At 39.3% G+C, this 25279-nt stretch overlaps 1 protein-coding gene across 1 annotated transcript in view; it reads right to left on the bottom strand.

The window, feature by feature from the left end:
* The window catches only part of COG5 (component of oligomeric golgi complex 5), a 385812-nt gene that overhangs the window by 126467 nt on the left and 234066 nt on the right, over positions 1 to 25279 (bottom strand). The window contains exon 11 of the mRNA XM_037065860.1: positions 6692 to 6773. Within this exon, the coding sequence (XP_036921755.1) occupies positions 6692 to 6773 (82 nt within the window). The remainder of the gene's footprint in view (positions 1 to 6691; positions 6774 to 25279) is intronic.

The following is a 25279-nucleotide window of genomic DNA, read 5'->3' as shown; positions in this document are numbered from 1 at the left end:
GAGAAATTTCTAGACAATTCCATGGAGGGTTAGAAACAGGGGGCTGGGAGGGGGAGAAGGGGGGAGGAGGCACAGAAAATAGCATAGATGGTAGGTAGAAAATAGATAGGGGGAGGGTGAGAATAGTGGGGGAAATATAGAATCCAAAGAACTTGAGACACGTGGTTATAAACTAAGGGGGGCAGAATGGTGGGGGAGGGAGGGTGCAGGTGGAAGGGATTGAAGGGGGGGGGAATAGAACAACTGTAATGGTATAATCAATAAAATATATTTTAAAAAAAAGAAAAGAAAAAAGAGAATTAATGACATCAAGAATGAGACATGGAACATCACATCAGATTCCATAGACCTTCAAAAGGTAATAAGGAAGCCTAAAGCAACTTTGTGCCAATAAATTAGAAAACTTCAATAAACTGGAAAAATTTTTTGAAAGAAGTAAACTACTAAACTCATTCAAGAACAAATAAATGAGACTTCCTGACAATATGGAGACATAGGTAGCCACACTGTGCCTCCTTGCACAACCAAAAAAGAACAACAAATTTAAAAACAAAAACACAATCATAACTGCCTGAAAATCGAACTATATTGAAGTCCAACAACCAAGGAGTTAAAGAAGAAACATTTATCCAAACTGGTAGAAGGGGGGGAGATGGGTAGCTGGGGTAGAGAGAACTCATGGCAAGGCACTGGCTGGTGGAGAGGGTGGTCTCACATTCGCATGCAAATAAACTGGGAAGAACAACAGGGGAGAAAGACAGACTGCGCAATCCAGTATCCCAGCATGAGAGAATAAAGCCTCAAAACCTCTAACTGTAAGCCTCAAAACCCGTGAGGTTTGTGGTGTTGAGAGAAACTCTCAGCCTCACAGGAGAGTTCATTGGAGAGACCCACAGGGTCCTAGAATGTACACAGACCCACCCACCCAGGAATCAGCACCAGAAAGGCCCAACTTGCTTGTGGATAGCCAGGGAAGTGACTGAAAGCCAGCAGAGAGCAGGGTAACCCACACTGTTCACTCTCAGACCCCTCCCCCACTGACAGCAGCACAACACAGCAACTTGGGTTGCCTTGCCCTGGTGAACACCTAATAGGCACATGCAGAAAAAAAAAAAAAAAAAAAAAAAAGACCAATGGTCCAAATGAAAGAACAGTTCAAAGCTCCAGAAAAAATAAAACTAAGTGATTAAAAACAGCCAACCTATCAGATACACATTTCAAAACACTGGTAATCAGGAAGCTCACAGAATTGGTTGAGTATGGTTGCAAAATAGAGGGGGGAAGGTAGCTATGAATACTGAAATAAAGAAAAATGTACAAGGAACCAATAGTGATGGGAAGGCAACTGGGACTCAGGTCAATGATTCAAAACAGAAGAAAGAAACATTCAACCAGAACTAAATGAAGAAACAAGAACTCGAGACTTCTGCCAAGATGGAGGCATAGGCGGAAACACTGTGCCTTCTCCCACAACCAAGTTTGAATACAACAAAGGTTTGGAGAACAAAGACACAGCCAAAAAACAGAAAATTGAATTATACGGAAGTCCGACAAGCACTAACCATTCAACGGGGACGGTAAGAGGGGCGGAGCCAGCAGCAGAGCAGGGTCGGGCAGGAAAGATCCCCAGACCTAGGCGCACAGGCAGCCCGGACCCAGTCAGGGTGTGGGGCAGACTGACCGCGGTCGCACATTCGCGCACAGTGAGACGGACCACACAGGCCCCAGGGGGCGAGGGCTGATGGCGTTGGCACACTCGCATGCAGTGGGACAAAACACAAGGGCCCGGTGACAGTGGCAGCTGCAGCACCTGTGGGGGCCACGGCAGGAGGCTGCAGAAAGGACGCCATAGTTCCTCATAGACCCCACCCCCACATACAACGTCACAGCCCAGCGACTTAGTTGCCCTGCCCTAGTGAACACCTTAGGGCTCTGATCCCACTACATAACAGGAACAAACAGCCCGAAAGATGGCACAAGAAGAACTCAAAGTACCAGAGCTGATAACTCTCAGTGACCAAGAAATTGCCAGCCTCTCAGAAGCACAATTCAAAACACTATTTATCAGGATGCTCACAGAACTGGTTGATTATAGTCACAAATTAGAGGAACAAATGAAGGCTAAACTAATTGAAATGAAGGGAGATGCACAGGAAACCAATAGTGATGGAAAGGAAACTGGGACTCAAATCAATGGAATGGACCAGAAGGAAGAACAAAACATCCCACCAGAAAGGAATGAAGAAATGAGAATTCAAAAAAATGAGGAGAGGCTTAGGAACCTCCAGGACATCTTTAAACGTTCCAACATCCGGATTATAGGGGTACCAGAAGGGGGAAAGAAACAGCCACGAGTGGAAAACTTATTTGAACAAATAATAAAGGAGAACTTCCCCAGTCTGGCAAAGGAAATAGACTTCCAGGAAATCCAGGAAGCTCAGAGAGTCCCAAAGAAGTTGGACCCAAGAAGGAACACACCAAGGCACATCATAATTACATTAGCCAAGACTAAAATGAAGGAGAGAATCCTAGAAGCAGCAAGGGATAAGGGGACAGTCACCTACAAAGGAGTACCCATCAGACTGTCAGCGGATTTCTCAAAAGAGACCTTACAGGCAAGAAGGGGCTGGAAAGAAGTATTCCAAGTCATGAAATCCAAAGACCTACAGCCAAGATTGCTTTATCCAGCAAAACTTTCATTTAGAATGGAAGGACAGATAAAGTGCTTCTCAGATAAGGTCAAGTTCAAGGAGTTCATCATCACCAAGCCCTTATTATATGAAATGCTAAAGGGACTTATATAAGAAAAAGAAGATGAAAAATATGAACAGTGAAAGGACAGCAAACTCACAGTTATTAACAACCACACCTAAAACAAAAGCAAACCAAGAGGACAGCTAGATCAGGAGTGGAACCATAGAAATGAAGAACACATGGAGGGTTAGCAACAGGGGAGTGGGAGGAGGAGAAGGGGGGAGAAGGTACAGAAAATAGCATAGACGGTAGGTAGAAAATAGATAGGGGGGAGGGCAAGAATAGTAGGGAAAATATAGAATCTAAAGAACTTGAGACACGTGGTTATAAACTAAGGGGGGGAGAATGGTGGGGGAGGGAGTGTGCGGGTAGAAGGGAATGAAGGGGGAGAATAGAACAACTGTAATGGTATAATCAATAAAATATATTTAAAAAATAATAATAATAAAGTGAGAATAGCAATTAAAAAAAAAGAAACAAGAACTCAAAAAATCGAGGAGAGGCTGGAGAACCTCCAGGACAACTTTAAACATTCCAATATCTGAATCATAGGGGTGCCAGCAAGAGAAAAGGAAGAGCAAGAAACTGAAAACTTATTTGAAGAAATAATGAAGGAGAACTTTCCAAATTTTGCAAAGGAAATAGACTTCCAGGAAGTCCAGAAAGCTCAGAGAGTCCCAAAGAAGCTGGACCCAAGGAAGCACACTCCAAGGCACATCAATTACATTACCCAAGATTAAAGAGGAGAGAATCTTAAAAGCAATAAGAGAAAAGAAGACAGGAGTCTTACCTACAAAGAATTTCCCATAAGACTATCAGCTGATTTCTCAAAAGAAACCTTACAGCCAATAAGGGGATGGAAAGAAGTATTCGAAGTCATGAAAAGCAAGGACCTACATCCAAAATTACTCTATCCAGCAAAGCTTTCATTTAGAATGGAAAAGTAGATAAAGTACTTCCCAGATAAGGTCAAGTTAAAGGAGTTCATCATCACCAAGCCCTTATTCTATGAGGTGTTAAAAGGACTCATCTAAGAAAGAGATGAAAAATATGAACAGTAAGTAAAATGACAACAAACTCACAACTGTCAACAACTGAACCTAAAAAACAAAAACAAAAACTAAGCAAATAACTAGAAGGGGAACAGAATCACAGAAATGGAGATCACACAGAGGTTTATCAGTGGGGGCAGCAGAAGGGGAGAATGGGGAAAAGGTGCAGGGAATAAGTAACATAAATGGTAGGCAGAAAACAGGGGTAGGTTAAGAATAGTGTAGGAAATATGGAAGCCAAGGAACTTATATGTATGACTCATGGACACTAACTAAAGTGGGGAAATGTGGGTGGGAGGGGTGTGCAGGACGAAGGGAAATAATGTGGGGGTGGGGTGGGACAACTGTAACAGTATAATCAATAAAATATATTTTAAAAATAAGTAAATGAAATAATCCTATACCTATGAAAAACACTGAAATTGTAGTTAAAACCTTACCATAAAGAAAATTCAGGCCCAGGTTACTTCTTTGGTGAATTCTACCAAAGATTTAAGGAAAAAATAATACCAATTCTACACAAAATGCCTACAAACATTGAAAAGGAGAGAATACTTTTTAAAAAAATTTTTCTTCATTTAATCCTTAGAGGGGAAGGCAAGGAAAAAGGGAGAGAAATATCAATGTGTGGTTGCCTCTCATGCGTCCCCTGCTGGGAAGCAACCCAGGCATGTGCCCTGACTGGGAACTGAACCTTGATCCTTTGGTTCGCAGACCCTCGCTCAATCCATTGAGCTACACCAGCCAGGGCTCTGAAAAGGAGAGAATATTTTCTAACATAAGATTGGAAAAGAAGTAAACTGCCTTTATTTGCAGACCATATGATTGTCAATATAGAAAATTCTCCAAATTCTCCAAATTTTCTATATTAAAAATCTCCAAAAACTATTAGATCTAATAAGTAAGGTTAGCGAAGCCAAGGATACAAAGCCAGTTCCTGAAAAAAATCAAGTGTATTTCTATGTTCTAAAGGACATTTACAATGGACAATTGTAAATTTTAAAAACAATATTATTAATAACAGCTTCAAAATATATGACATCATAATAAATTTAAGAACAGAATTGCTCAACCTGTAGACTGAAAACTGTACAACACTGATAGAAGAAAATGTAAAAATCCTAGGTCAACAGTAAGATATACCATACACCTGGATCAGAAGAGTCAATGTTGTCAAGAGGTCAATTCATCACAAATTGCTTTAGGGAGTCAGTGTAATTCTAATCAAACTCCCAGGAGATACTTTTATAGGAACAAAAACCGTATTCTGAAATATCTATGAAAATGCATAGGACCTAGAATAAGCAAAATTCTTTTGATAAAGAAGATAAAACAAGGACAAGGTACTCTTTAGTAATTAAAATCATATGGTATTTATAGAAATATAGACATGCCAAAAAAAGGAACAATACAGAGCCTATAAGTTTTACTTACAAATAACCACACAATTTTCAACAAAAGCACCAGGGCAGTCAATGGGCACAGTATAACCTTTTAGATCCACATGCAAAGAAATGAACCTTAACCCCTATATCATATTCAAAAATTAACTACAAATGAACCTAGTAAAAGTTCTAGAATAAAAAATAAGAGGAAATAGCTCTGGGCTTGATTAGAGAAAAATTTTAAATCAAAAATTCTCCCCACAAATTATAAAAGGTAGATTGATAAATGTTACTTTACCAAAATTAAAACTGTCACTTGGGAAATATTTTTAAGAAAATGAAAAGGCAAACCACACACAAGGGGGACATATTTGTAAAACACAACTCTGAAAAAGAACTTTGAATCTAGAATATAGAAAGATCCCTTCAGACTTAAGAGAACAAGCAATAAACAAAAAAATTAATTAAAAGCCAACAATTTTGACAAACATGTAACCAAGCTCATACAATTTTTTGCTTAAAATTGGTCAGTTTTACTGTATATAAATTATATCTCAGAAAAAGCCCACACACACAGATACCCAGTGGAGGGAGATGTGCAGTATTCTCCGAGTAAATCAGCCCTAAATAAGCCCTCTCCTTAAGTTCTGTTTGGCCACACATTTCCGGAAAACCTCTTCCACAGAAAGTCTTGCTGCACGCTGCTTTATAAACAGAAGTGGGCAGGGAGGGGGGTAGTGTGGTTGATTCAGCTCATGTTGTCAGTGACTAAATAATGTTTCTAAGTACTAGATACTTTCAAGTAAAAGTCTGAATAAAATTTAACTACATACAAACTCTCAAAATGCTTTAAAAAAGCCTAGGTACCTTCAATACTATTACATTCAGTGATTACATTAGCTAGTTTGTATATTTCATTGCTTAGAATTACCCTGAACAACTATTTCATGGCAAAAAAAATTAAGAAAGTTTTCCAGATCATATTTGGATGGGCAACTTTTAATTCATGATGCAGGTATTTCATCTGTTCATTCATTAAATCTTCATATTTAACTATAAGAAAAAAACTATAAGTCTCTCACTTTAATATTTTTTAGTTAGGAAAATAATTCTATATGTATTAACTAAATTCTTCGATATCAATTCCTTTAGTGCCTTTGCACACAGGGAAATTCAGACAAAATTATGGAGAATTAACTTACTCTTTGGAAAATTTTATTCAAGATAGTATTTGAAAAGGTAAAAAATTAACTTACTGCTTAGAAAACTAAATATATGGGTAACTTAAGAAGCCACAATTAGCCTGGAGTTTTAACAAGATATGTTTTATAAACCAACAGAGGAAAACTTTTTGACATTAAATTGTAAAGTCAAGAAGTTTACAAAGTTTACAAAGTCAAGTCAATTGTTGTTAAGAAGTTCACAAAGTCAAGTCAATTGTAAAGTCAATTGTAACTAACCAACTTTGAAATGGATCTGCAAAACAAATAGTGTACTTACAATTTGTTGCCATTTGAAATTGAGAATGAAGTGCCTGAGTCACTGAATTCCAAAACATGTATAAAATTTCAGACTGTCCATCCTGTGACCAAAAAAGGGATATGTTCATTAATTTTAAAAAAAAAGTTATAATGGATAAGATGTAATGTAGATATTTAATTAAAATGTATTAAAAAAATCTCTAAGACATCCATCCAACAAAAGAATTGTTAAGTGACTAAGAAGAAATATCCAGATGACTGAATCGTATTTCCCGGTCAGGTGCTCAGACAGTCCAGCTGTGTGGGCTTGGGCAAGCTGCTTCCTCACTCTGGCCTCCCTCCCACCTGTGAGATGGAGATGGTAATAATAACCTGCAGGATTATTACAAAGGTTCAAGAAGTCTATAGAAGTTAAGCCTTGGAACAGTTTCTGATATATAATTAACCTCTAGTGAATATTAGTTATTAAAATGTTTATTATCAGCCTTCCATGTAAAAAAAGGCAACTTCTGTGACAACAATAAAATGATGGACAAAACATGTTTATCCTAAGAATCTAGGACATAATTCATTCATTACAAAGGAGAACTGTGTGAAATAAAAATACAGGGTTTTTTTCAAAGTATTATTTGTTAAATCGAGACAAAGTACTTTAATATTGTTAAACAGAATTACACTTCCAGAAATTTTACCGAGTACTTTTAAGTACTTTACACACATGTGGTATACAATATCAAACTATCAATAATCTATTTTTGAAGTACAAAAATGACAATTTCACATGGTTCACACTAATAATACTCATGTAACTTGTTTAATGTTCAAATATGACTACTGTCATAAAAAGAATAACTAGAAAATTTGTTAATTGTTTTATTTTTGCACTGGTAACTAAGGAAATTCTAATTTTCAAGGACATAAATGAAGAAAATGACCAGCCAAAAAATACTGATTTCTCATTTTTATACCTTCGTACACTTCTATTTTCATTGTAATTTCTTTTTTTTAATATGTCTTTTGTTTTGATTTCTGAGTATGGTACATCTTAAAAAGGCAAATCAAATAACTCCTAATTTCTTATGCAAAAATTTAGATCCCCGAGATTTTAAACAATATATGCACTGTGTATCGTGCACTTACAATTATGCATTTCATCTTACTCAAGAACTATTGTAATACAGCACATTAACAGGATGAAGGACAAAAACCACAGAAAATCTCAAGTGATGCACAAAAAGCATTCAATAAAATTAAACACCCTTTGGTGATAAAACCACTCAAGAAGCTAGAAATAGAAGGAAATTACCACATCATAGTAAAGGCGATCTATGAAAGCTCACAGCAAACATCATAATGGTAAAGAACTAAAAGCTCGAGAGAGGAGTGAAGATGGCGGCAGAGTAGGACAAAGGATTTCACTTCTCTCCACGCACCGGAGAAGGACCTGGCTGATCTGCGGAAGAGCACAGCAGATGCCAAACTGGAACCCAGCATATAAAAAGGCAGGACTCCAGAGAGTGTAGCGGACACTGAATGACCAGAGGTTGAGGAGAGGAGACGACCACAGATCAACAAGGTACCAGGGAGCAGCGCACAGGCGGTGGCGGGACCCCCTGCCAGGCCGAGCCAGGGCCCGGGCCGGCCGCCCAGGTCTCTGAGAGCCGAGGGTGGGCAACACCATCTCTGGGAGAGAACTGGTCACCGGCACCACCCCCATCTGGCAGAGCGCAGATTGGAAAACACCGAAAGAGATCGGTCTGCCAGTAGTGGCAGAGAGAGGAGTGAGCATTCGGAAGCAAACCAGAAAGCTCCGATAACCTGTGGAGTCAGGTTGCTGGCTTGGGAGAACTGAGAGTTGCCAGAGCACTCCCTGCTTCAAGGGGCCCGTGCCTGCCTGCGAGCAGTCCCGGGGAATCTCGGACTGCTGTCAGGGCCTCCAGAAGTGGGTCAGTTTCGAGCTCCATCCCTACTCAGCCGGCGCAGACCAGCTCGATCCCTGCTCCCGGGGTGGAGCAGAACAGCTCCATCCCTGCTCAGCTGGCACAGACTAGGAGGCACTGTGAGTCAAGCATTGATCTTTGGCTTGACCAGCCCCCCAGTGGCCCGCTCCGGGGCTAGCACCTGCTCCTTCAGCTGCTCACGCCTTCCTGGCCCCCGGCATCATTGGCCTCGGATCGAGCGTGCCTTCCCGGCCCCGGGTTCCTTAGGCCGCCGATCCTGCGTGCCTTCCCGGCCCCCGAGGGGCCCCGCGCAGGCCATCTACTTGGGGAACCTCCAGTCGCCCGTGCTTTTCCGGTGGGGCAGGGTCTGTGCCGACCCTCGGCTTGGGGAACTGAGAGTCGCCCTGGTGATCCCTGTGGCACGGGACCTGCACTGGCTGGCGAACAGTCTCGCGGAGTCTCCGGCTGCTGGCTGGGCCCCTGGAAGAGAGCCAGTCGCCAGCTTCACCCATACTCAGCAAACAGGGAAACACAGGGAGTCAGGCTGTTGCTGTTGGTTTGGGAGAACTGTGAGTTGCCCTGTGTGTTCAGCCACAACACAGGGAAAGATCCACACCCAAGCCTACAAGAACATGAAAGCCTGACTGGGAGCAGGCACCCTCCGGTCAGACCAGGGCTGGGAACCCTGGGAGAATATCCGCTCTCAGTAGGGCGCGGGTGAGAGGCGCCAGTCTGGATCTTGGAGGGTACTGGCAAGACCAGTTGAGTGTACCAAGGCACGAGAAGAGCACAATAACAGCCCCTCAGGCTGCTGCAGTTAGTGAGACCTGAAGGTTTGACTCGCTGGACACCAACCGGAGGAGTAGTGGGGGCAGAGAAGACCAAGATACCTACAGGAGACTGCACCACTGAATTCCACAGGTATCCTGCACAGAAGTTCACGCCATAAACTCAGGGTACCAGAACAGATAAATCTAAGAAGCCGAGGCCAACGAGAAGAGCATCACAAACAATGGGGAGACAAAGAAACAATCCCCAAATGAAAGGAAAAGGAGGAAGTCTCAGAAAGAATGTTAGATGAAATAGAGGCAAGTCAACTATCAGATATTGAATTCAAAGCACTGGTTATCAGGAAATTCAAAGAGCTTACAACAAGCTACCAGAAAATACTGGGGAGCTACAATGAACTCTCCGCAAATTACACCAACATGAAACAGGAAATAGAAACCATCAGTAAAAGCCAAGAGGAAATGAAAAATACAATTTCTGAACTGAAGAACACAGTAGAAGGTATGAAGAGTAGGACTGATGAGGCGGAGGACCGCATAAGCGAGCTCGAACACAGGGTGGAAAGAATCTCCCAGACAGACGAGGTAATGGAAAAGAGAATCAGAAAAAATGAGGAGAGTCTAAGAGAAATGCAAGACAATATGAAACGTAATAATATCCGAATAATAGGAATACCAGAAGGGGAAGAAGAAGAACAAGGGATAGAAAACCTACTTGAAAGAGTAATAACAGAAAATTTTCCTAAGATGAGGGGAGAGAAAGTCACACGAATCCAGGAATCGCAGAGAGTCCCAGGCAGGTGGAACCCAAAGAGGCCTACTGCAAGACACATCATCATTAAAATGGCAAAACTCCAGGACAAAGAGAGAATCCTAAAGGCAGCAAGGGAGAAAAAGGAAGTAACATACAAGGGGGTCCCAATAAGGTTGGCTAATGACTTCTCAACGGAAACATTCCAAGCAAGAAAAGAATGGCAGGAAATATTCCAAGTAATGAGAAACAGAGGCCTACAACCGAGACTGCTTTATCCAGCAAGGCTCTCAATCAAGATAGAAGGCCAAATAAAGAGCTTCCAAGACAAAAGAAGTCTAAAAGAATACGCCTCCACAAAACCTGCTCTACAAGAATTACTAAAAGGGCTGCTTTAAGGAAAGGAAGGAAAAGAGAGAGACAGAGAGGAACACAGGTACATAAATGGCAATGAATAAGTACCTTTCGATAATAACTTTAAACGTAAATGGATTAAATGCACCAATTAAGAGACATAGAATAGCTGAATGGATAAGAAAGCATGACCCACACATATGCTGCCTACAAGAGACTCACCTGAGGACAAAAGACCACCACAGACTGAAAGTGAAAGGATGGAAACAAATTTTCCAAGCAAATGGACATGAAAAAAAAGCCGGGGTAGCAATCCTCATATCAGACAAAATAGACTTCAAAAAAAAGGCTATAAAGAGAGACCCAGAAGGTCACTTCATAATACTCAAGGGAAGAATCCACCAAGAAGACATTAACATCATAAATATATATGCACCCAACACAGGAGCACCCAAATATATAAAGAAAATCCTAGAGGACCTCAAGAAAGATATTGACAGCAACACAATTATAGTAGGGGATTTTAACACCCCACTGTCAAAAATGGACAGATCTTCCAAACAAAATATCAACAAAGATATAGCAGCATTAAACGACACTCTAGAAGAAATGGACCTAATTGATATATATAGAGCCATCCATCCCAAAGAAACTAAATACACTTTCTTTTCAAACGCACATGGAACATTTTCAAAGATAGATCACATGATAGGACACAAAACCAGTCTCAACAACTTCAGGAAAATAGAAATCATACCAAGCATCTTCTCTGATCACAAGGGACTGAAATTGGAAACCAACCCCACAGGAAAAAACCCAAAACACCCAAAATCATGGAGACTGAATGGTAGGCTATTGAACAATGAATGGGTCAAGATTGAAATTAGGGAGGAAATCAAAAAACTCCTTGAAACAAATGAAAATGAACTCACCACAACCCAAAATTTATGGGACACAGTGAAGGCAGTCCTGAGAGGGAAGTTCATAGCGATACAGGCTCACCTAAAGAGGATAGAAACATTTCAAACAAACAACCTAACCCAACGCCTGCAAGAACTCGAGGAACAACAACAAAGACAGCCCAGAGCAAGTAGAAGGAAGGAAATAACCAAGATCAAAGCAGAATTAAATGACATAGAGACTAAAAGCACAATTCTAAAGATCAATGAATCCAGGAGTTGGTTTTTTGAAAAGATAAACAAAATAGACAAACCTTTAAGTAGGCTCATTAAGAAAAGAAGAGAGAGGACACAAATAAACACAATCAGAAATGAAAGAGGAGAGATTACAACTGATACCACAGAAATAGAAAGGATTGTAAGAAATTACTATGCGGAACTGTATGCCAAGAAATTTGAAAACCTGGGTGAAATGGACAAATTTCTAGAAAAATATAATCTTCCAAAACTCAATGAAAAAGAAGCAGAAAACCTGAACAGGCCAATAACAGCAAATGAAATTGAAGAAGTAATCAAAAAACTCCCATCACACAAAAGCCCTGGGCCAGATGGTTTCACAGGAGAATTCTACAAAGCTTTTAAGGAAGAGCTAACCCCTATTCTTCACAGACTATTCCAAAAAATCCAAAAGGAGGGAAAACTCCCCAACTCTTTCTATGAAGCCAGCATCACCCTAATCCCAAAGCCAGATAGAGACACAACAAAGAAAGAAAATTACAGACCAATATCACTGATGAACATAGATGCTAAAATCCTCAACAAAATATTGGCAAATCGCATCCAACAATACATCAAAAAGATCATACACCATGACCAAGTGGGATTCATCCCGGGGATGCAAGGATGGTTCAATATACGCAAATCAATAAATGTAATACACGAAATAAACAAAAGCAAAGACAAAAACCACATGGTCATATCAATAGATGCGGAAAAAGCTTTTGATAAGGTACAACACCCATTTATGATAAAGGTACTCAGCAAGGTGGGAATAGAGGGAACATTCCTCAATATAATAAAGGCCATATATGAAAGACCTACAGCCAACATCATACTCAATGGGCAAAAACTAAAAGCTTTTCCACTAAGATCAGGTACAAGACAAGGTTGCCCACTTTCACCACTTCTATTCAATATAGTATTAGAAGTTCTAGCTGCAGCGATCAGACAAGAAAAGGAAATAAAAGGCATCCAAATCGGAAAGGAGGAAACAAAACTGGCATTGTTTGCAGATGACATGATAGTGTACATGGAAAACCCTATAGCCTCTACCAAAAAACTGCTGGAACTAATAAATGAATTTGGCATAACAGCGGGATACAAAGTTAATATCCAGAAATCAAAGGCATTTTTGTATACCAACAATGAAGCAGCAGAAGCAGAAATCAGGAAAAAAATCCCATTCGATATAGCAAAAAGAAAAATAAAATATCTGGGAATAAACCTAACCAAGGAGGTAAAAGACCTGTATGCAGAAAACTACACAACACTGAAGAAAGAAATCAAGGAAGACACAAATAAATGGAAACATATACCGTGTTCATGGATTGGAAGAATTAACATCATCAAAATGTCCATACTACCCAAAGCAATTTACAGATTCAATGCAATACCTATTAAAGTACCAATGGCGTATTTCACAGACATAGAACAAACACTTCAAAAATTTATATGGAACCAGAAAAGACCCCGAATAGCTGCTGCAATTTTGAGAAAGAAGAACAAAGTAGGAGGGATCACAATACCTGATATCAAACTGTATTACAAGGCCACTGTAATCAAAACAGCCTGGTACTGGCACAAAAACAGGCACATAGACCAATGGAATAGAACAGAGAGCCCAGAAATAAACCCAACTCTCTACAGTCAATTAATATTCGACAAAGGGGGCAATAACATAAAATGGAGTAAAGACAGCCTTTTCAACAAATGGTGTTGGGAGAACTGGACAGCTACATGCAAAAAAATGAAACTTGAGCACCAACTTACACCATACACCAAAATAAATTCAAGGTGGATAAAAGACTTAAATATAAGCCGTGAAACCATTAAAACCCTAGAGGAGAGCCTTGGCAAGAAAATCTCAGATATTCCACGCAGCAATATTTTTACTGATACGTCCCCTAGAGCAAGGAACATAAAGGAAAGAATAAACAAATGGGATCTCATCAAAATTAAAAGCTTCTGCATGGCTAAGGAAAACAGTATCAAGATACAAAGAGAAGCAACAGCTTGGGAAAACATATTTGCCAATGATACCTCAGATAAGGGTTTAATCTCCAAAATATACAAAGAACTCATTCGGCTCCACTCAAAGAAGACAAGCAACCCAATCAAAAAATGGGCAGAGGACTTGAACAGACATTTCTCCAAGGAGGACATACAGAGAATCCAGAGACACATGAAAAGATGCTCGATATCACTAGCTATCAGAGAGATGCAAATTAAAACCGCAATGAGATACCACTTAACACCAGTCAGATTGGCTATCATAAACAAAGAAACAAACAACAAGTGCTGGAGAGGTTGTGGGGAAAAGGGGACTCTAGTTCACTGTTGGTGGGATTGCAGACTGGTACAACCACTATGGAAAACAGTATGGAATTTTCTAAGAAAACTAAAAATGAACGTACCTTTTGACCCAGCAATTCCACTCTTGGGAGTATATCCTAAGAACCCTGAAACACCAATCCAAAAGAACCTATGCACCCCGATGTTCATAGCAGCACAATTCACGATAGCCAAGAGTTGGAAGCAACCGAGATGCCCATCGGTCAATGACTGGATCAAAAAACTATGGTACATTTACACAATGGAATTCTATGCTGCAGAAAGGAAGAAGGAACTACTATCCTTTGCAACATCATGGATGGAACTGGAAAGCATTATGCTGAGGGAAATAAGCCAGGCGGTGAAAGACAAATATCATATGATCTCACCGTTAACAGGAATCTAAACAAACCAAACAAGCAAGCAAAATACGACCAATGACACTCAAATATGGAACAGGCTGACAGGGTCCAGAGGGGAGAGGGGAGAGAATAGTAGGGGAAAAGGGAATGGACTCACAGGAACAAGTATAAAGGACACATGGACAATAACTAAGGGTGGAGGGTGGAAAGGGGAGGGAGGTGGGGAGCATGGGGTGGGCGGCAGGCAGGGTTGGGATTATAAGACAGAAACCTGTACTTGAACAAGAATTAAATAAAAATCATATTAAAAATAAATAAATAAATAAATAAAAGCTCATTATCCTCAAAACATGGACAATTTGATGACTATATGTACTTTCACACACACAGACACACATACATACACGTAATGGTCCTGAAGAAAACTACAGGATCAATGTTGTGTAAGAGTCAAGTGCAAAAATCTCAGATACAAAAGCAAATTTATTTCAACAGTGTATTAAAATAATTATTTTAATCATCTACCTAAACAAGCAGAAGTTAGGTCAGCAATGTAAATATCATTTAATCTTATGAAGTCTATTAATACAATAGCCCAGTGTCTCCAGTAAACAAAGTTAAAGCTGAATGAATAATCATTACAAAAATTATATAACTTCCTGAATAAAACAGAATAGTATGAAGATATATAAAAAATCACTTCACTTACATTTTCAAATCAAAGCATCCTATCAATAATTGCTCCTAAGCATGTTGAAATAAAATTTATTTAACTAGACTTTAACAGTTCAACTAGATTTCAACTGGAAGGCTATTTGACATTAACCTATTTACAATCTCTGCCCAATACTGTGTTACTTTCTTGGCCCATTTGGACTGGTATAACAAAACTATCATAAGCTGGGTGGCTTATAAACAGCAGAAATTTCATTCTCACAGTTCTAGAAGCTCCAAATCTAAGAGTGAGGTGATGGCAGATCTGGTGTCTGGTGAGGACCTGCTTCGTCACTGATGGCCATCCTCTCACTGTAACCTCATGCGGTGGAAGGGAGCAGCTCTCAGGGTCTCTTTCATAAGGGTACCAATCCCATATTTATGGGGCTTCAACATAAGGGGACACAATCACTCAGACCACAGCACTTTGTGAACTTCAATGCAATCATGCTGTCAGATCATGTCTGTGACAGGTCTGCAATTTCAAACAGCTTCTTGGCCTCGTTTCTTAGTTGTAAATACAAGCAACAGAAATAATTTCAACTTTCAATATGGTGAAATTTGGACCTTTGAGTGAGATCAGTAATTGGAAAATAAAACCAAAATCAGATACATTTTATACATACAAATAGAATAAAAATAAAATATAAAGGAATACTAAAACATTTATGTTTGAATGAATCTGTTATTTAGAATTACAGCTTGGTCTTTGCTTTTCCTATTGATTTTGACATCACTAAATATATAAAGAGAAACAGAATGATAATACTTACAAAGAACAGATTTCAAGGCATATATGATTTAGTTTATCTTCATAACACACACCTAACCACAGATTTCCTCTCAAATTTATTTGATACTCTTACTGCACACAATATAAGATCCAAAACTTCACGCTAATATTCTTGAATTAGGAGTGGGGCAAGAGTATGGGGGGCGAGGTTGAAGAAAGATAACCTTGACTTAAATCTAAGGTCTGCTACTTATAGGCTCTATAATGACGGGCAGGTACAGTGCTTCATCTTCCTAAGCTTGTAAACTATGGAAACAACAGGGATTATAGTACTTTCCAGAATTTACTTATTATAAAGATACCTTGGGCTAGATCCTCAAGGAAGAGCAGAATTCACCATACGGATAAGAAGAGGCGAGCAGAGATGTGAAAAACCATTTTCTATCCTCTGAACACACAGTGAGTATTCAGGAAAGAGGAAAGAAGTGAGAATGAAAAGCAAGGCAAGGATTAGACCAAGTAGTGTCTTAATTTACCATGTAAGCACGAGTCAAACATTTAAGGATTTTAATGAGCAAATAGAACAGTTAAGCTTGTTTGTAAATCATAAATAGTATATGAGGAGGTCGTGAGCCTGCAGGCAACAAGATCAGTTATGAGCTTCCTAAAAAAAAATTGATAGGACATGATGAGCAGGCAAGTATTTACGAAGGATCAGGACCAGATGCCTTTGTGCAGGACTAACAGGGGTGTCCATCCCACAGTCCAAGATGGCTATGAACGTGGCCCAACACACAACCGTAAATTTACTTAAAACCTTTGTTTTCGCTCATCAGTTTTCATTAATGTTTATGTATTTAATGTGTGGCCCAAGACACTTCTTCTTCCAATGTGTCCCAGAAACACTAAAAGGTTGGATACCCCTGGCAGAAGATGTAACCAAAATGTACTTTCAGAAGAGGCAGAAGGTGGACAGAGAAAGATTTGTTCATCTTGTCTTTTAGAATCGGTGGAACATACAAGTAAAGACAATCCAGTGAACGTAACCCTCTTGCTTAAGAACAAGCTCTAAGCTGAAAAAAATAGATTTAGGTATCATCTGTATTTGGAGTTGGTAGAAACTGTTAGCACGTGTGAGGTTTTCCATAGATTGTATGAGTGGGTGAAGATAGTTTTGTTGTTTTTTTTTAAAAGACTGGTTAGCCTGAGTGGTGTAGCTCAGTGGATTGAGCGCAGGCCTGCAAACCAAGGGATCGCAGTTCAATTCCCAGTCAGGGCACATGCCTGGGCTGCAGGCTAGTTCCCAGCAAGGGAAATACGAGAGGCAACCATACACTGATGTTTCTCTCCCTCTCTCCTTCCCTTCCCTTCCCCCCTCTAAAGATGAATAAATAAAATCTTTTTTAAAAAAAGACTGGTTAAAGTTAGTAATTGTTGAATCTGGGTGATAGTCCTATAGTTTTGGTATATGTTTGAAATAATATAAATAAAATATTCTAAAAGGAGGGGCAGGTAGAAAAAATGAATCAGTGAAGTATTGAAGAGATGGAGCATCTCTTGTGGACAAAAAAAAGAGAGGGGGAACTCAGTAATAAATCTGATAAATCCTGTGATCAAAAGTAACCTCACAGGGTTACTTTCCTACCTGGGCAGTTCAGTGCGGATAGTCAGTCATGCTCCGTAACTTCTTTAGTAAAAGGTTTATCTCTGCCTCAAGCAAGCCCTGTCCATTGTTCCTGTGCAACTAGGTTAACACACCTGTGAAATGCTAGAGTAGTCCTTTCTCCTCAGACCCCTCAGAAAAGTAGGCTCCCTCCAAGGGACACATAATCTGTTGCTTAGCCTATAATTCAACCCCTGCCTTGCTCTTCTCCCATCTTCCGGCAGTCTTCCTTAAATCCAAACTTACAATACAGAAAGAAACTGTCAACTGTCAGTCTCTGGATCTTCTGAGATCTTGTTTCCACACATGTTAGTTTGGCCAAACTCTTTAAAAAATTCTCTATAGGTCTGGACATTTCTTACACGGACATTGTGAGGGAGGAAAGCATTAAACAGGAATAGTGATTACCTCCGTGGAGTCAGAAGTGAGTGGAAGTGATAGGGGACTCAAGAGTTGGGAAATTTTTGTTTAAGTAATAGCTAATAAGCTTAGTAATCAATGCATGTAAAAGCTATTGTTCCAGGAAATGAAGTATGACCCACCCTGACTCCAGGAGACCATAACCAGTTCCACCTTTGTGCTTTAGGAGGGCTGCAAGCAATTCAAGATGGTATTTGAGCCATTGTACTGAAGGGTGAGATGACCACTGCCCAGGCAAGAATAGTGCAATTTTTAATCCAATTAAAATTTCCCTGACGTCCAAACCCCTTACTTCCATTTTGTTCTTCTTATAAAAAGGGTATTTTAGAATGGAATTTAGGGTGTGAACCTGCCATCTTCTCATATTGCCAGCCATCTCAGTAAAGCACCCATAAAGATTCAATCCCTGTCTCTGCTTATTGGGTTTGGTAAGTGACAGGAAGCAGGAACCCTTGGCCTTTTCCAGTTTTAGAAGGGTTTGGTAGTTGGCTCTTTAGAATGCCTTTATCAGGAACTGTTTCAGTGGAGTGCAAGCTCCATTTCAGTGATTTGGGGCAACATAGAAACAAGAAAGTAGAAACAAAGTAGCTTACTGAAACCTGAGCGTTAACACAAGAAAGAAAGGCAGGTATAGGACCAAAGGTCAGGGTTTTGTTTTGGTTTTAGTTTTAGATGGTAGACCACACGGGGCAATTAATGTCAGAGAAAGCAGAGCATTTCCTAGGAGAAGGTAAGATGTACTGGATTGGCTAAAAAGTCCAGTAAGTTTTTTCTACAAAATAAAAGATACACTTTCCATTTTCACCAATAACTTCATTGATTTGGATATTTTGAGTAGGTCAGCTATCTCCTGCATGGTATAAATTGATTTTTCTCAGTTAATGTCTTGATCTGATTACTATGAACTTCAACTAGAGCACTGTCGAGAAAGAAATCTCCAGCATGAAATTTCAAAAACCACTTCTGACACATTCAATCAATCACAATACCTTCTCTACAGACTGCACAAATCGTTTTTCTTGTGTTTCATTTGCACTTTTAACTTTCTTGAAATAATAAAGCATAATATGTTAAAAATGTTGAGGATTTTCTTCCAAATATAGAATGAACAACAAAGTAGAAGGGCAAATCTGAGAAAAGGAAAAGATACAATGTGATTCTATCTTTGAAATGAAAGGTGTAGATAAGGAACAGCTCAGAGAAAGCGCTTATGTCAGAGCGCTTAAGCAGAGTAAGTCAGAGGAGGGCAGGGAGAAGGTTTAGCAAAAAGTCCAGGCTGGAGGTCCCGCACAGAGATTATGCCAATAAGGAAGCCTGAGGACCGGCTCAAAGATACCAACTAGATATGAATTTTAAATTAACTCAGTCGTTTTCTGAATTCAAAGCAAAGAATTCCGGAGAAGCAAATACAAGGCAAAGAAAATAAATTCTCTTTATTGAAAATAGCCTTCATGGTGAAACAGTTTGTTGTGTCTGATCACAAAAGAAGGAAGACACAGAAATTCAGTAGAGATTGCAAGATGGACACTACAGAGCAAAATGAAAAAGCCTATACACCCCCAAAATTTTTAGCTAAAATCAAAATGCAGGCTTTTCTTAATTGTATATATTTTTTCTCTTTGAACAATATATTTATGGCACAATAATATTTTGTTTTTAAAATAGGTTGCTTAGACTAAGGTGGTACAGGGAAATAGTGAAAAGTAGTCAGATTTCAGATACCTTTTGAAGGTAGAACAGATAGACTTGTTAAAAGGTATATAGTCAAATAAAAAAAACCATAGATAAAATGTTAACAGAGGTTAGCTGGGTGATATAATTAAACATGATACTTCCTGTATTCTTTTTAAATTTTTGGAGTAATTTAGATAATTTAACTCAATTCTAAACAGAAGAATAAGATCTTGATATAAAAATTCAATACTAAAATGCATACAGTAAAAATGTTTAAGTTCCTCTTCAAACTCAAACCCCTTATCCCATACTCTTCCCTAGAGATCACTGCTGAACTACAGTGTTAAAGGGTTTCAAGCCCTTCCCACATGGCTTACTGTCATGTTTCTCAACCTTTCTTCTCTTTCTCTTTATTCAACTTTTCATTTCATTATGGACCTCCAAAGAGAAAACTAAATTAAATAATTAATGTGTACATACTCTATAATCATATAATTTACTTAATTTAATTTTAAATTTAACTTAGTTTCTCCCTACCTCCCCCCCCCCAAAAAAAAATTAAATAACTAAGGAATAGGATTTTGTAGGGCTGAGCTCCGGAGGCCACAAACCACCATAATATCCAAGATTATTTTATATCGCCCTTCTCCCCTCAGAAACAGAACTATTTCTCCCCCTTAGTGTCAATACTGTCCTTATTAAGAATGTAGGGTGCACTGATGTTTTAAATACACTGGTACGGTTCATACCAAATCCTACTCATACCAAACCATGCTCTCTCCATAAAACTGTCTTTTCCCTTGGCTTCCCTGGCCATACTCTCTCTGGTTTCATGCCCCTCTTGAGATACTTCGTCTTCATTGCTTCCTCTGTTACAGTGTTTCCAAAACTCACCATGTAAAATATTTTTAATGTACACTCTAATATATGCTTACTTGTTTCAAAATTATATACAAATATTCCCACAGCAATAAAATACGTACAATATAAAACATACAAAAATATTTAAAGGATAAGACATTTTAAATGTAGAGACAGAAATTATAACTATCCTTTTCCACATCAAAATATATCTACCATCTTGGAAAACTGAGTTTTATGTGAATTTTGTAAGTTGAATTTCCTTCAGACTCTGTCTAGGTACATATATTTTTTCTATATGTCACAGGTAGGTACAGGTAACCAGGTTCTTGGTGATTGGAACAAAGATTTGAACCAAACACCCAGAGTTTATAGCAGACAACATGGGAGCAGACCAACTCTAGGCAGAGACTGACCTCACTGGCTCAAGAGACTCTATTCTCATAGGGCGAATCCACCCTGGATAGTTTGGGTGGCCTTTTACTGCGCATGTACAGGTAGCTGTATTACTTTAAAGCTACTGCGCAAGTGGTCTCCCATGGTTTTCCCTTATTGGCCCCCAGAGAAAGGGTTGTACAATGTTATCGAATGGACCTCACCTTCTCCTGGGGTTCCCCTGTACTACATTCACTTTGCCCACCACCAGGGAATTATAGCTCTCCATGTTAGAGATTGGTGAAAAAAAAAGGAATTACTTATTCAAGTTATATAGACTTTGTAAAGGAAAAAGCCAAATGCCATTTTTTTAAAGCTGAACCAATAACCTCTGCTTTCCCTTCTGTAAGCCTGCTTGGCACGCCGAAACCACAGACATCCACCTGCCCAGCAGCCTTAGGCAGGAAACTCTGCAAAAAGGGCTGCTGAGCAAGCTGAAAACTGCTAGCCCACTCGTCACTCACTCCCACCTGTCCTGCTGTATAAAAAGGAAATGAAATAGAAGTTTGCCACCCAGACTTTGGGAGACTACTCCTCTGGGGCCACATGCGTAATAAAGCTCCCTTCGTCACTCTCTGTCCCGCTGAGTCATTCTGGTGCCTGGTTTTCTGCAAGACTTAAGAGAATGACTTAATGTTTTCCTTAAAATCCCAAAGTCACTTAAAACACCCACAAACGTACAGTCCTTCCATCCCCTGCTTTGCCCAGTCTGGGGTAACATCTCCAGAAAATAAATATAAGTCCATGGCTCAGGTAGCCCCAGGTTCTTCCCAGTAATCTGCACTTGGCTGGCAGGCCTCCCTCCATTCCTGGCACCATCAGCTGTGTCGCCAGGATCTCCAGTTCTTATTCTAAAACCACATGACACCTTCTCATGGTCCATCAGTAAGAGTCCTTTCACCCCTTTCCTTCCTGCAGCATCTCTCCTGCACTTTTCCAAACTGCTAAGAGAGAGCTCTGCATCAGTGCTACATCTTGCTTTCTAGCTTCCTCGGCTGCATGGAAAAGGGAGACCCAAAGACTCATGGTTCTCACCTGCTAAAGCCTCACATTTGTCTCTATTAAAGCAGCATGGTTCCTCTGCCAGAGTCATGTGGTGATTCTTGTCATGGCTGACACACCTGGGTTTAAATCCCAGCACCAATCTTCCTCTGCAGTCCCATTTCCGACTCCTCCCACAATCATCTACACTCGCCAGCATTCCCGAATCTTTCCAGCTTTTCTGGGCTGCCATAGTAAGTTCGGGCAGGCATGGCCCTATGGTGTGGAGCCAACCATCTCCAAGCTCTCACACTGGCACTGTAACCAGGGGGAGTTGCCTCACAGTTACATCCTGGGTGGAAGTCGCACCCTTCTCCCTAACTCAAAGCACAGCCACAGCTATTTAACACATCTATGAAATCAGTTAAAGGTTATAGAGATGTTAAATGACTGTTCTAGAGGTTATCTGCAAAACTGTTGCTATGCAAAACAGCTCAATGGCCCTGCTCCCTGTGTCCCATTCCCCAGTGCAAACTCCTGGGGGTGGGGACATCCCATATCTTTAATAGTTCTGGATCCCATTACAAATCCTTCTTTTGGGCACGCCCTGATCATACCCTCTTACAAAACATAGCAAACCTCATCTATTATCATGGCTTGGATTGCCATCTATGAGCTGCTGTCTCCCAAATTTTATGTCTCTAGCATAGGCCTCTCTTCTGAGCTCCAAAACCACATATTAAATTGCCTCACTGACCTCTTCATTTGAATGTTACATGAGAACTTGAATATAGAGCTCCTCATCTTTCCTATCAGAAGTCCTTCTCACCTTATGCTCTCAAATGAAGTCATTACTATCTATGAGGAATCCCTGTCAAACCAAAATTAGTGGTGTCATCCTTGATACCTTCTCTTTCATTGCACCACCTCTACTCTATCACTAAGATGTCAGTTTTATCTCCTGAATAATTCTCAAATCAGTCCACTTGCCTCCATTTTACTGTCGTCAACATAAATTACTTTATAGACTGAAGTCTATTCCTACAAAATGCATATGTGGAAGTCCTAACCTCCTATACCTGGCCATATTTGGAGATAGGGTCTTCAAAAAAGTAATTAAAGAAAAAGGGGGTGACTAGCATGGGCCTTAATCCATTGTGACAGGCACCCTTACAAGAAGAGAAAATCTGAACGCAAAAACATACGGAAGGAAGGCAATGTGAAGATAAGGGAGAAGATAGCTGTGGCCATTTGTACTCAAGTCTTCGTGTGGATATAGTCTTTCATTTGTATTGGATTAATACGTAGGGGTATATTGCTGAGGCACATGTTACATGTTTGTCTCTTTAGAAAACTGTCAAACTATCTTCCAAAATGTTTGTACAATTTTACATTTCCCATCAGCATTATATATGAGTTACAATAGCTGCTCCACATCCTCAACAGACACCAACACTTGGTATGGTGAATTCTTTTAAATTTTATTTATTTCACATCTATCTATAAAGTGTCTACTCAAATTTTTTGGCCTATTTTTAAACTAATTTTATGGTATTCTTATTTAGTTTTGAAAATTTTTAGACACAGTTTCCCAGTCTATGCCTTGAATACTCTCATTAAAGTATTTTGGTGAACAGCAATTCTTAACTTTTAGTAAGTCCAAAATGCCTGCGTTGTTTCTTTTATGAATACAGCTTTTGACGTTGCACGTAAGAAATCTTTGCCTACCTCATGGTCACAAAGTTTTATTCTGTTTTCTTGTATAAGTTTTATATTTTTAGGTTTTACATTTGGGTAGCCAAATGTTTCAGCACTATTTGTTAAAAAGAGTATTATATCACTACTGAATTACCTTTGCTATTTTTTTCATACAAGTATTTTTTGGGCTCCATTCTGAATCAATGATCTGACTTTATGTTAACCCTACACTTTTTAAGTACTGTAGTTTTTTTGTTTCTTTTAAAATCCTCACCCTATGATATGTTTATTGATTTTAGAGAGAGACAGACAGACATCAATGTGAGAAACACTGATTGGCTGGCTCCCATACCTCTCTGACCAGGGAGAAGTTGCAAACCACAACGTAGGCATGTGCCCTGACCAGCAATTGAACCTGCGAACTTTCAGTGTACAGGCTGATACTCCAACTAACTGAACAACCCAGCCGGGGCTTAAATACTGTACTTTTATAATAAATCTTGGAATTAGGTATTGCTGCTCTCCAGTTTTGCTTTTCTTTGTCAAAGTTATGTTGGAGACTACAGGTTCTTTGTATTTCTATTTAAATTTTGAAATCAACTTGTCAATTTATCCAAAACACTTGTGGAGATTATAGATCAATTAAAGAATGAACATTTTAACTACAGTGAGGTGTAATCAAGTCATAAATACCTCTATTTATTTAGGTCTTTATTACTTTTTATCAACAATATTTACACTTTTTAGGGAACAAGAGTTGTTCCTCTCTCTTTTTTAAAAAAAATATTTTATTTATTTTTAGAGAAAAGGGAAGGGACGGAGAGAGAGGGAGAGAAATATTAATGTGTGGTTGCCTCTTGTGCACCCCCTACTGGGGACCTGGCCCACACCCCAGGCACCACCCTGACTGGGAATCCCAACAGGTGACCCTTTGTTTCGCAGGCTGGTGCTCAATCCACTGAGCCACACCAGCCAGGGCTGCTCCTCTCTTAACAGATTCATTTCAATGCATTTCTTATTCTTTGACATTACTATATATGTAATTATTAAATTTTAGTTCTCAATTACATATTACTAATTATACAGAGAAGTACGCCTGATTCTTGTATACTGACCCTGCATTCTGTAATCTTGCAAAATATCACTTATTAGTTCTAGTCACTTTCTTGTAGATGTGATCAAATTATTTACATACATGATCATGTCATCTGCAAACCAAGACCATTTTACTTTCCCCTTTCTAAGCTGAAGTATTTTATTTCTTTTTCTTATTCATTGTACTAGCTAGGATAATGTTAATAGAACTAGTGAGAGCTGAAAGAAATCCTGTTTTCTCCCTAATTTTAGGAAATAAGCAATCTGTCTTCTCCATAATGTATGATTTTTTACCTGTTCATTGTTCATGAATGCCCGTTAGCAGGATGAGAAAGCTCCTTTCTATTACTAGTTGGCTGAAAGTTCTTATCAGGAATGGATGCTGCATTTTTAACATGGCTTTTCTGCATGTATTGAGATGTCAATATTTTTTCTTTTGCTTTTGCTTGCTGGCTTTCCTTTCCTAATTAGTTTTATAATAAAACCTCATTTAATCCTGCATGTATTTTACCCTCTCATATTTCCCATACTGTTGTCCTTATGCTACATAATGGGCAATTTAATCAACTCTACTTGCCAAGCTGCTAATTCATTCTTTGGTTTTGTGCAATATCTGTGTAATACATTTG

The sequence above is a fragment of the Sturnira hondurensis genome, unplaced genomic scaffold (assembly GCF_014824575.4).
Source record: "Sturnira hondurensis isolate 20B ecotype Veracruz unplaced genomic scaffold, ASM1482457v3 Scaffold0016273, whole genome shotgun sequence".
NCBI classification, from domain to species: Eukaryota; Metazoa; Chordata; class Mammalia; order Chiroptera; family Phyllostomidae; genus Sturnira; species Sturnira hondurensis.
This window is presented reverse-complemented; position numbering and strand designations above follow the sequence as displayed.